This window comes from Miniopterus schreibersii (assembly GCF_964146895.1).
Source record: "Miniopterus schreibersii genome assembly, chromosome: 6".
NCBI lineage: Eukaryota > Metazoa > Chordata > Mammalia > Chiroptera > Miniopteridae > Miniopterus > Miniopterus schreibersii.
Window position 1 is genome coordinate 77,285,500 of NC_138107.1, and position 13,828 is coordinate 77,299,327.

Below are 13,828 nucleotides of genomic sequence, written 5' to 3' on the forward strand. Positions count from 1 at the left end.
AAATTTATCTTTTGAGGCCAGCATTATCCTGTTACCAAAATAGAAAAAGACATTATGAGAAAAGAAAACTTAACTCTCATGATAAGGTTACATTATATGGCAAAGGTAAAGTATTTCCACCTGTGGCTCCATTTAGGATTGAAATGGCATCATGCTTGTATGGACACCAGACCAAATATAAAACTTTGGTTCTCACCTTACAGAAGCAGATGCCTCATAACCATCTCTCAGGTCAAGGGATACACACATTTCACAGTCAGTCCTCTGAGATCAGACCCAGGATGGAGATCCATGCAGGCCCTGACACATACTTGTGTCTCTTTGGGAATTCCAGGGTCGTGGTTTCCTGGGATGTAGCCTAGAAGAGGAGGGGTGCAGGCTCTGGGTAGACAAGCTACTTTGCCCTGGGATTGCCTCACTCCATGGTGAGGGAGGAGGCTCAGGGTGGCTAGAGGAGGGCCTTCCAAAGCAGGACATCTCAAACTCTTACGTGCATGTGAATGGCCTCAGGCTCTTATCAAAATGCAGGATCAGAACACATCAGGATGGGAGGTGGTATTCTGCACAGCTAACAAGCTCTCAGGCGCTGCTGATCCGTGGGACCCCACTTTATTAGCAAGGCTATAAAGCTTGGAGACCAGGTCTGGGAACAGGTAACACTGATAGCTATGACATTTGAAGTCTGTAGTGGAATGAATGAACTAAAATTGTGGATAATTCAAAAAGCATTTATTGTACTTGGAAAGATCCTAATGATAGTTAACCTTAAGCTAATAACATTTTTTTTTTTATCTTGTGCACTTATCAACTGAGTGAAAATGGTTGGCCCAAAAGCAGAATAAATAACTGGGGACCCCAGTCATATTAAACCTATGTCTATAGTCTATATTTGCATATTGTAATTATCATTCAGTACGTTTTATGAAAGAATGAATGTTCACAACATCCTAGGTTTTAAGGGTGATTTTTTTTTTCAGGCAAGATAACCCATGTCGTAATTGAAATACTTGGAATAGGACTTTGGAACCCATCTGATTACTAGCCTTGAGCCATAACCACCAGAGGTTTTATAAGATGTGGCATTAAAATATTTATTATTTTTATTAATAAAATGTGGAGACATGGATGACTTATAAGAAATGAGATTTCAATTGTTTCTGTTGAATATTCATGCTGCATTTTGTCATTCTCTAGTATTTATTATTTGAGACTTAACTCTACAAAGACTTTGATCCCTCCCTCTGGGGTGGTTCCCTTTTTCCTGCTACATTTATTGAGTATTTACAAAAGCATTCACTTTTTCTTTTAAATTCTATGCTAAAGGTTAAGACTTGGACCATTCATTTCTTTATTCTATCTGAACTTATTATCTCATCATTAGTTTGAAGAAAAATGATAATAAATTGAGTGCTGTACTCTCTCGATGATTATGTTGCTGATGAGTCAAAATCAACCTCTGGAGCCCAGATGAACTTACAAGTTACTCCAAGAGAATTAGGGATCTTCCTTTGCCTTCCATACACCCTAATTCTCAGTGCAGCTAAAGCCCCTGCTTAGACTATATAAATTAATACATTTGTTCGCAATATGACTTTGGGGCATTTTGTAGCAGTGATTCCAATGTTGTTAGTGGTGAACTAGAAACTTGAGAATGCGAAGATTAATTTAAACCACATGATGGGTTCAAGGCAGAGGGACATCTACCGCAGATTCTTGAATGCGTGCTAACTGTACAGTGCGGAATGGGATCCGAAAACCACCAGTGAACTTTTAAACCCTCGAGAGGAATCAAACCAACCCAATTAGACCTGGGAGGGAGCCGTTGCAGACAGCAGACAGACCATTCCTCCCTCCCTCCCTCCCAAACAGATCCCTCAGCCTGAGAGAACGCAATTGAGAGACCAGGGACAGAGGAGGGCCCCCAACCATTACCACTAATGGCATGAAGTTAGAACTGTCTTGCTGGTCATTAGCTGGTTTACTGATTTGTCTTTCATTATAGATTACAAATGCCGTTGTGTTCTTTGAACAATAGATAATTAACAAATTGTATGTTGTGGATAGTTGGTGAATTGGAAATAAAGGATTTCTTTTCCCTTCCAGTTTGTTGTAGCGGTGTTCTGGATCATTTATGCCTATGACAGAGAGATGATTTACCCGAAGTTGCTTGATAATTTTATCCCAGGGTGGCTGAACCACGGAATGGTGAGTCCATTAAAACAAATGATAACTTCTATTTTTTAAATATCTATTAAGTGCTAACTTACCTTTCCTTAGATGCTCTCTAAATAACTGTGAAATGTTGGAAGGTTATAATGCAGTTATAACCAAAGAATACTGAGTGTAAGTAAAATATGTCTTCCCATGAAATTGAGTCACTATTAAAACTATGTAGTGGATGAATCCACAGTTCATAAGAGGCATCAGTGGTGTTAGATAATACAACTGGAATGAACTGTCATCACTGAAAGGCGTACCCGCTCTTGGAGCCTGAGGATCGATTCCCACCTGCACAGCTACTGACACCTGGTCCTCCACTCCCGTCAGTGGGGTTGTGTTGGAAGTAGCCGCGTGTTGTACTTGGGGACTTTCCCCCAGAGGAGCAGCAGGGCCATTCTGTTTCCTCGGAGGTGTCCTCCGGAGCGGCTGCCTCGTCAGGGTGTGCCCACCCAAGGGTGTTTGCCGGCGGCTGCTAGGTCTTTCTCTTCCTCTCGGTCTAACACTTTCTGATGCTCTTTCCCCATTGTGTTATCCTCCCAAGTTTCAAATCAAATATGTTGGATGGTTTTCACATCACTTTATACAATTTGAAGGGATATTTTCTACAGAGAAATTGTGTGTCATCTTCCTTTTCTGCTTCCGGAAAAGAGCACAATTTTGCTATTAACTAAGAAGCCTGCATTTTTTGGTTACAGCAATTTTTAGACTGTCACTGGGAGCTCCTGGTGAAAAGGGCGACCCATCATGGAAATTATAGGGGAGCCAAGAGCTAGAAATAGTGTCTTAGGTCCAAAGTAAGAGTTTTCCTCCTGCCCCAGTTTTGGTATGTTTTAAGAGAAGTGGTGTGTACTAACAAATAAGTATTACTATACTGAATGGCTTTGCTCAATCCTTTTGTAAGCCTCTTTGTCAAAAGTGGTGCATCTCAGAGAACTGGAAGTTTCTTTGAGTCCAGTAGAGCCACACTGCCGAAGGGTTAACGGCACCTCTAGTCTGGTTCCCAAGAAGTCAGCTGAGTCTTACTGGTTCAGTTCAGCCATCTAAGGGGCCTGACCTGGTTACTCTGCTGCCCTTTAACTTTCTACCTTTCTTGATTGTGAGAGCCCTTTCATGACTCCATGTCTTTGCAACCCTCTGCCCCACATGCCTTCCCATCGTTTGCTGGGAAACTCCTGCCCACCCTGCTAGCTGAGATAACATCTCTGAGAAGTCTTGCCCCACTCTCCCAAGTCAAGTTAGCTCTTCTGACATTTGTGCTTGCACAGCACTTTCCTGTGTCCATTACTCACATCTGTATCCCCCACAAAAATGTTACGCTCCCAGTTCAAAACAGCAGCCTTCAAATCCCAAGCGCTCTGCCCGGCTGCCTGGTTTATCATAGAATCAATACACATTTATTAGATTGATGAATGAATTTAGTATTGCCAGTTTCCATAATTCCTTGCCCATCAATACTAACAGCTACTATTTTTGAGAACCTACAGCGTGCCAGGCATTCTATAGTGGTTATATTATTTAATTTTCGCACAGGTACTATGAATGAAAAAGTATTATCCCTTTTACAGATGAAAGCACTTAAGCTCAGAAAGTTTCTGATACTGAAGGGCCTTAGCTGAGAACAATCGGTACATGATGTGCTTAGAAGTACAGCCCTTGACTATTTGGGTCCCTCAACTGCACAATATTACCTTGGGCCAGAGAATGAATCACCGCCTTTGCAGATCCTGGCACTATTTAATGTTTCCAGTGAACGGTTTATTGAGCATGTAGGCAGCCATTAGAACTTCAACTTGACTCTCACCGTTTTCCCTTGATTCACTCAGATGGGTTAAAATGCTCACTCTTGGAGGCAACGCCACTTAGAAATGCAAGGCGGATTTCACTGTCACAAATATTCAGGAAAGGGAAAAGATAAATTGATTAACATGTTAATAATTGATAATATGAGCTCCATAGATTCTTTTCCAATGAATTTTGTCTCTTAGTAGAAATAAATGACCATTTCTTTGCTTTTTTTTTCATGTTTCAATTCAAGGGTCCAGAGTTTCAATTCAAATTGCATATGGTGGCTGAGGAATATTTTGCAGTATTAAATAGTTTACATTACTCTAACTTTGTATATATGAAAATTTAAATACAACATGACTAAAGCATGATGCTATTTTAGATTGGCAATTAAAACGTGAACATTAAATGCTGGAATCATGAGTAATTAAATTTTTATAAAATGTGTAATAAGATTTATGAAATTTCAAAAAATTAAATAAGCATTTTCAGCTTTGTTTAAATTTTATTTAAAAGTTTAATAATAATTATAATTTGTATTTGTTTTTAATTTTAATAAACAATTTTGAATTTAATTTTAGAAATAGAAAAATAATTCAATTAAAAAGTTTTTACATTTATTTTAATCTCATATTTTAATGAAAACATTTAAATTGTGTATACTTTGATTATAATTACTTTTTTAAAAAAATATATGTTTTTATTGATTTCAGATAGAAAGGGAGAGAGAGATATAGAAACATCAATGATGAGAGTGTCATCATTGACCAGCTGCCTCCTGCATGAGGCACCCTGCTGGGGATCGAGCCCGAAACCTGGGCATGTGCCCTGCCTGGGAATTGAACCGCAATCTCCTGGATCCTAGGTCAATGCTCAACCTCTGAGCCATGCCTCGCCGGGCTATAATTACATTTTATGTTTAATTGATGTTAGATTTAGCTTAGAGTAATACTATCAGTAGATCTCAAATTTTGTAAAAATTTCCATTATCACAACAAATTTCATAAATTTATTGAAGTGAAGACAAGGAAATAAAATTTTGAAACATATTAAGTATTTTTATATTTATATTTGTAATTTATGTCAACTTGTCTACTAATAATCCAATCACATATTTTTCTATTTTGTTTTATGAAAACATTTCTATAACAAGGTAGGATGATAGAAAATTTTTTTAGTACTTTACTAGCCTAATTTGTAACTCCTAGATATTTCTGTAAATGTTTTATGGCCCACTAGACCTGTTTGCTGTTGCTTGTTTAGATTTTTATAACTACAGGAATTCCTAGAGAGAATGCACCCTGCGCTTATTATGTGTACGTCACATTCATTATTTGCAGAGTCTCAATATAATTTCTGGGGATCTGGAGCCCTGAACCACAGAACACAGATGCAGTTTATAAGTCTATCATGACACCATTTCAGAAGACATTATTAAGTCAGTCTTGAAGTCAGTCTTGAATTTGCAGCATTTAAACTTCCCAGCACAAAATTAGTCAGAAAACAAGCATTAAGGAAAACTCACAGAATCTGAAATTGACAGGGTTTTCATTTTGATATGCACTAACATTGCCAGAAGTCAGACATGATTCTAACTAGACAGATATCTATCACTTCCTTCCCACTCTCTGCCTGTTTTTTCTCAGCAAGTAATCCTAGAATTTATTTGCAGAAGAGAAGAGGAAATGGGAAAATAGATGAGTTAGAATAGTAATACACCTTTGGTGTGTAACCACTAAGTTATCTCCAGGCTCCATGAAAATGGTCCCAAAAAGAAAGAATCTTAACTTGTTACAATTAAAAATATAAACATATAAATATAGCAAATTTAAACAGAGTCAATTCAATATCAAAAATCAAAACAATGTCTATCCTAGAAGCCCTATTTATCTTTGTTTTTCCCTCAATTCAAACAACAACATGATGCCCAAAAGGCATTCACCAAGTGTTGATGATAAAAAAGATGTTTGTGCATTTGCTTTTGAAACTTGGAAAAACATCAGGTTTACATTCATATCCTTCTACCACCTTTCTATCTTCAGTCCACTGGGGACTAGACAAAAGAAAACTAGAGATAATATCAGCAAATGACTCTGTTTCTAAAATGCAATGAGAATGGTCATGGACAGTTGTGCAAGTTTTCCACATGGCTGCAATGGGGGGAGTAGGGGAGCCGCACTTTAATTCAATCTAGCAAACATTTTTTGAATGCCTGTGCTATAGGCACTGGGTGGTTACAGGATGAGAAAATGCTTGCAGTGTTAGAGGATGGAAATGCCAAGTTTGAAGTGGAGGAAGGTAAGTACAAAAACAATTCCACAAGCCAAGAGAGTAGTTCCCAGCAGGCTGTGTTCACTCTCACAGGGAGACGCACTATTGTTGTTCTGGCCTGTTTCTTGGTTGCAAAAATAGAAACCTGAACCTTCCTCTTCTGCTGATTATAGTTTTACAGCATTGCCAATGGAGTAAATATACATTAAAAACAATAAATAAATAAATATTTAAACTCCAGTATGATTGCAGACTCTCACTGATGCTGTAACAGGAAAAAACCAACAATAAGACAGTGTCTCTGCTTACTGAAGACCTAATTAATGTTTATGAAGTGCTTTGAGAATGCCAAGCACTGTGGAAGGTTAGGATATTGTTATTATTACCACAGATCTTTAAGCAGACATGACCTAGATATTCTTATAATCACAGCAGGAGTTGTTCATTCCCTATATAATTTATAAGGAGAGAAAAGAAATAAACCCCACCTCTCTTCATGCTTGAGTTGTCAGTTGTTCTTGTTATATGTAACTGATCCTCAAGAGAACCTTCATTTAGGCAACTATTTATTCTGTTCAGTATTATTTTGACATTTGGTAATTACTAAAGTTTTTGTACATCTGTCTTTCCCAGAAGAAAAGGCATTAAATGCTGCTTGTATGATCATTGGTTTTGCAGGGACTCAGCTTTGACATTATTCTTTTGGTAAATTTCCAGTCCTGGGATATGTAGATTATGCATTCCATTCCCCGTGGAGCCTGTGCCACCCTGATAGTGGATATTTTATAAAAGAAGCTGTTGGTTGAAAGAGGACCATTGTAAACATTCCGTATGAAAAAAACTGACCTTTCTCAATTTTCCCAATGTATTCTAAAGTAGCTAGAAGGTATCTGGAAATTTTTAAAAATAAAAGCTCAGGCTGGAACAGAGGTCAGAAATTTCTTGGGAACCTCTTTCTAAGACTCCCAGTGGAACTAACAAAGAAAACAAATAAGACCCCAAAGACCAGGACCAAGGAGAGTTACATCCACAGTGAGGCAGACACTTTCAGCAGTAATTTCTACTGTTCTCGGGTGTAAGCTTTTTCTCATACTCAATTTTACTGACCCTAGCTTATTCCATTGTGAATTTTTATTTGTGATCAGTAGTTCTATCAGGTCTAATTCTACTGTCAGATTTTGCTGACCTAAATTTTGGCGTGAAGATTTGATTATTCTATTTAAATCGGTAATCAGCTTCAAGATATTTAATTTTAACTGTTGCCAATTTTATTTTTTATATTTTATTTCAACCAAAAATATTGTAAATTGGAGAAAACATATATTTTAAACTGATGTTTGGGAAACTTTTGAACAGTTTGTGAAGTAGACAGACCAAGAGGGTTTTCCAGTCTCACACATAAGGAGCTTACAGATCACTTCTCCATCCCAACAAGTTACTGAACAGACTGAAAAATCAGCAGCTCTTCTTGCATCTTTAAGAGAAGGGAGGACACAGGGCAAACTACTATCCCCAAGATTGGAGAGATAGATAGGCATATGTAAAGAATAATAACTTACTGGAGCAGATATTCATGAGTGAAACTACCATGGGAACCAGTACCAGGCTATGGAGATCTGAACTTTAATTGGCAGATTGTTGGAGGCTCAGAGTGGACAAGTCTGAGAGTGAAAAAATTCCAGGAGGACCCATTCTTAAGGATCTCCACAAGATTGTGAGATTTACCCCTAGGAGCTTGACTGTCTCCCCACAGTAAATATCTGAGAAAAATCCCCTCCTGCTTCCAGCATTGGGAGGGAAAAAGCAACCATTTTTAAATACATTGGAGCATCCTGTTGTTAACAGGGTCTGCCCTCAGGGGAGGCTAACCACAGCCTAAATCACTGAGCTAGAGGATATATCAATAGAGTCCTTGGAAAACTGAAAAGTAAAGAGAACAAACAGAATAGAACAGGATATCCAAAAACTGGGGGACAGCTACAAAGGTGTAATACACGCATGATGAGAATTCCAGAAGGAGAAGAAAGATGAAGGAACAGAAAAAATAAGACTGAGAATTTCCCCCAAATTTCCAGACACCAAACCACAGATCGAGGAGCTCAGGGAACACTAACTCAGATAAATACCAAAAAATCTACACCTAGGCATTTTGTTTTTAAACACAGAAAATCAGAGATAAAGAAAAACTCCCAAAAGAAGCAAGAGAGACCGACAGAACTGGAGAGAGAAATTGTACATAGAGAGGCTAGGATGGGGAAGGGAAAAGACGGGAGAAGAGAAAAGGGAATATGGTAGTGCCATGGGTGAGAAGGGAGATGGCTGCAAAAGAAGGGATATCGAGTAAGCGATGGGAAGAAGATTAGGGGAGAGAGAGTTTAAAATGTTCCAGGATAAAGAAGCACAATGGCCAGGTCATATAGTCTTTTATACCATATTTCCTCAATTGTTCTTTGAGGTTCTTTGAGGATTAATTTTTTCTCTGCAGTGCTTGGCATATTGCTTGGCATATTATAGCTACTCAGTAACTATTTTACGAATCAATAAATGTTGGTAGATTGAGCTGGCCTCTTTACTGTTCCTGAAACCCATCAAGCACCATCCTTGTCTTGGAATGCTCTTCCCCAGAAATCTGCCCCTTCGCCTCCTTCAAGACTTTGTTCAATCTCACCTTCTCAGTAAGGCTCACTCTGAGCATCCCATTAGCACTGCAGCTATACCATGCCCCCCAGAGTTCCTCATCCTGCTCTATATCCCCCTCATGGCACCTATCTTTGACATATTACATGATTTTACTAATATGTTGTATTTGTGGCTTATTGTCTGTCTCCCTCTGCTAGAATATAATTTCCATAAGGGCAGAGATCATTGTTTTAGTTACTGAGTTATCCCAAGTACCTAGAACAGTGTCTCTGCATAATGGGCAGTCAATGAATATTTGTCGCAATATTCCACATCCATGTTTTCTCTTGTTCTGTTTTCCCCACTCTTTATCTTATCCTCTTCATACTAGTTGACAGAAAATGCAACCTCAAACCATTCACTTCTTTCCTTACTTGTATTTTACTTCACTCTTCAATCTCAGCTGCACTGCAGCAAAATCCTGCATACATGGCCTGCTACCCCTCTCTGAGAGGGTCTTATTGGTTGGTATGTGTCATATACTACTACTACCTGAGAAGGCCTGAATGGATGTCTAAAGAACACACCATGGGTGCCTGAAACACCTAAGAGCTACAGGCCAGGTATATAATAGCCTGGATCAAATTTATTGAAAAGCTTTTCCATATATTGATTATTTCATCTGGGCATTATTTTTTCTCTAGGGTAACAGTCAGGCAGCGGCTTTTTAAAGCAATTTCCTGCCAATTCCTTTGTAGAACTACTTTTTTATGCAAGGGTAGAATTCAAGGCTAATGATATTTGGCTTATACTCTGCCCTTTTCCTTGGTACATTTAATAGATGAGCAGGCCCAGCAGTAGTGTGAGTTCATCAAAAGGTCTGTAAGTTATATTCAGATGTTTTGGGGTCAGCAAAACCCAAAGTGTGGTTTACTCAAGTTCTATTACCCCTAATCCTTAAATCCATAGATATTTCAAAGTAAACTTAATTCATATGTTTCTCATTCATTTGCCCTTAGCTCTTCATAGTCAGGGGAGGCGTGGGCAGGGAGGAAGGTATTGTCTTAGGAACTGGCTTCCTTCACTACCACAGACAGATCCTTCATCTAACACAGACCCAACTCCTTGGCAGAAGTCCATTCCTTTATCCCTTCCAGTTCCCTTTTAATTGAAGCTTCAACCTCAGCAAGCATCGGTGATAACTGCCAAGGAAAGTAAAGTGGAAAAAAGCTGCATTTTCTGTCATGGAAGCACAGAATCCCAGAATCTTAAACTTGGGAAGTGATTCTAAAGATCATCTATCCATACACCATGTGATACTTAAATCGTCTGAACAGCATCCTGGCAAATTCCCTTTCAGTCTCTGCTTGAGCATCTCCCCTGATGGAGCTTCAGCAGTGGACCAGGACCATGAATCTTTAGCTCAATGGCTTCACTTCGTTGCAAGGAACTGAGTCTTCTGTTCAAGTTTAAGTCTGTCCAGTCCCTTTACCTACTCTACAGGATTCAAACACCAGCCTTCTTCGTTCTCCTCATGTTCTCTTCCAAGAGGATCTCACTTTCCCCCATGACTTCATCTCTGCCAGACATGTGTCTTTCCCAAGTCTGTACTTCCTGGTCCACCTTCCCAGGGAGCATCTATACTGTGCATTTGACACAGTGACTTTGAGATGAACATACTGAAACAAACTCATTACATTAACCCTTCCTCTAAATCTTTTTAGTCATATCGTCATCTTAATAATGGCAGAAGCTCCTCTCTCTACCACATCCCCCACAGTTAACAGGTCCTATCAGATGTAGCTCCAAAGTCTGCCCCAGGATCCTCATCTTCACCGTCCTTGCTTTTATCATCTCTCAACCGAGCTGAGGCAACAGGCTCATCTCTCATCTCTTCTCTTCCCCACTGTCTCCTCACCACATATTTTTCCACATTGCTGCCTCAGTTACCTTTCTAGAAAAGCTGAAGTTCTGATGGCTCCTTGCTACTTTCCTTTCTCAGACACCACCTGTGAGTGAAACCATCCTCCGTCTTGCAGGCATCTGAGTGTCTTCTCGCTGTGCTTAGCACACCTTGTTCAAACACCCATGATTTCTCTTATCACATGGCTTGGTTACTATTTATTTATGTTTTTATTCTTCCAGTGGTGTATGAGGCCATAAAGGGCAGCAGCTGTTTTCTTCAACTTTTTCTCTAGAACCTAACGTAGTGCCCCGCACTTTGTGCACATTCAGCAGATGTTTGTTGATGAGAGAGCATAAGGCCGTTCACCATCAGTCTCCTCTGACCAGGCTTCAGCTTGTCTAGATTCATTTTGCAGTTTCATATGATTTGGCAAGTGCACAGCAAAGTGATTTAGCTGTTGCCCTTGCCTGTTGGTGTAGTCCAGGCTTCCGTTAACTTTTTTGGTAGTTTCTCTATACTCTACATTAAAACCTCCACATGATTCCTACAAAGTAGTTGTGTGGTTAAGCTAAGATTTAAAGTTGTTATTATTTTCATTTTTTATATGTATGTTAGGATGAAAAGACTAATGTTAGTAAACAGTCCTTTCTATGCCGACCCTGCTGCCATCACCACACACACAACAGAATGTCTTTTTGCTCCATTCTCTTTCTCACACCAGTTTAACCCAAAAAGAGCCGCCCTGTTTCTGGATGCCATGCTTCTAATAGATGCAGACACATGAGCCACCTAGAAAGAGGGCTGGGCCAATGATCTCTCAGGTTTTCCCTGGTTTTATTATTGTATAAAAACAGTTCCACTAGTAAGGAATTTAGACTTTGTTGTGGGAATTCGTGCGGTTGGCCATGGAGGCATATAGCACAATGCCTGCCACATAGTAAGCCTAAAAAATATAAGTCCTCTAAAATAAGATAGAATAGCATAGGATAGGACAAGATAATAGAAGATGCAATGAGAGTTTCCCTGTAGCCAGCAACTTCCATTTATTATCATATAACAAGTAACATATTAGTGTCTAAAGCTTCAAGGAAAATGCCCTGGTGGAAATCCTGTATTTTTAGCAACATTGAATTCATATATACTCCTAAAGTAAAAAGTTAATGAAGTTCCTCAAAAGCTTATATAAAATGTAAGATAGTTATCCTTGGACAAAGAATTGAAATCTTCTTGCTTATTTTGAAGCATTTCCCCCCAGTTGCACCTAGTCAAAAGAACTTTGCTTAAACTCAGAATCTGACTGCTAATATTCACACATATGGCAAATATGAACTAATCAGACCACAGATATTTTGCTGCATTCCATGGTGTCTCATTTATTTGTTTAATTTGCAGCTATAGCAACTAGATTCCACCACTTTAGGCTTTTACACAGAGACCTACAGTCTGATCAGCTTGGTTGAAGTTTGGCACTCAGCACTGTACTCAATTGAAGACATATGCACAAACTCACCACATTTTTTAAGCTGGTTTTCACACAGGGCAGATATATAATATTTGCATGAAAATATGAAAAGCAACCTTCTGCGTGGATAGTAGGGCAATTAAAAGATGTCGTGACCTTCTCTTCTGTAACATTTCAAGTCTTAAAGTTTCCTTGGCACGCTTCTTGAAAGCCCATCTGACTCTGAAGCAGCCTGCCTCTCCACAGAAAGCTCACTCCAGCAATGACTAATGGGTTGACCTGGTGCCATGCTAGTGCTCTCCACGCATGCTGCTCTGCACAAGACGAGCATTTGGAAATGACCTTGAAACACAGTGTTGCCAAGTTAATGAAATATGGCCCTTCAAGAAGTGACATTTCACAAGCGACTTACAGAAGGGTGTTCGCAGCATTGTCAAAGCTCAGCCTCTTAATGTGGTGTTTGCTTTACTAAGAGTGTTTAACATACACAAGCAGTGATGCTCCCTCTTGATTTTATTGGTTGCACTTCGTAACAGGTTGGAAAAATTAGGTAATGGAGAAAATTGGTGTTCCACTGTTGTTTTTCTTAGGTGTTTTCTTTTCAAACTTTTGCTGAAGGAACGGAAGATGCCCAAAGGGTGAAGGTGCAGTTAGTGGATAAAGAGAAGATTGTAAGAAGTACTTCTCTGTACTTGCAAACTGCCCGTTGATATGCTTCCATAGCACCAGATTTAGGCTCCAGGAGAGGAGCACTGCCTTATCACAGCATGCACACCCGTATAGTCATCTGTCGTATTGAAAAATGTTCACCGATGTTGACGTCAGCTGTTGCCATATGGTTTCCACATACTGACTGATGTGTTTGTGTTGGTGCACGTCTCGTTTCTATTGCTCTTCTCATGCTGGTGACGTTGGCCGACGTTTCAGGGTCTGGATCACGAAGCTGTGCTTTAACCTTATTGGGTAGTCAGTGATCAGTCTCCTGGGATGACATGACTTCCCTTTCTGTGACCTTGCTTGTATACTCATGGGGAGGCTAGGACAGCTAAGGTCAGAGCAGTCAAGGTGGGATGTTGGAAGAGAACTGGGGAACAAGTCATACTCTCTGAATTCATTCTTAATTAATTCTCTTAAACTAGCTCTCAGATTTTTATACAAAATCATATTCAATATATCTTTAAAAAAGAAAAGACCATTCAACCCTTCTAGAGCATTCTGAGCAGATTGTAAAAGACCTCTGGCCATTCTCATTTTTTAAATGCTGATAATCCTCACTAAGCAATCCTGAAAAATAGACATCTATAAGATCAGGGCAACATACTGTCAACAGCAGCTTCCCAGAACATTCCTTCTTACTTCATCTGGGATTTTTCAATAAGTAATTTGATATTTCTGTAAGTTTATACTGGAATCACTAAAATGAAGGCATTTTTTCCTTACAAGCTCAAGCCTTCCAGAATCATCATTTTGTAGAGTTACATAAGTAAGCCTTGCAATTAAGCTAAAAATCTAAATTATAGAATATAGTCATTGCAAAACTGTTCACATTTTATACAGTAACTTAT

General features: G+C 39.1%; 1 protein-coding gene across 4 annotated transcripts in view; it reads left to right on the forward strand.

Annotated features, from left to right (window-relative positions):
* Positions 1 to 13,828, forward strand: part of AIG1 (androgen induced 1) — a 163,647-nt gene that overhangs the window by 53,261 nt on the left and 96,558 nt on the right. For all 4 annotated transcript variants that reach the window (XM_081140360.1, XM_081140359.1, XM_081140357.1 and 1 more), the window contains one exon: positions 2,104 to 2,205. In XM_081140360.1, coding sequence (XP_080996486.1) covers positions 2,104 to 2,205 — 102 coding nt within the window. The remainder of the gene's footprint in view (positions 1 to 2,103; positions 2,206 to 13,828) is intronic.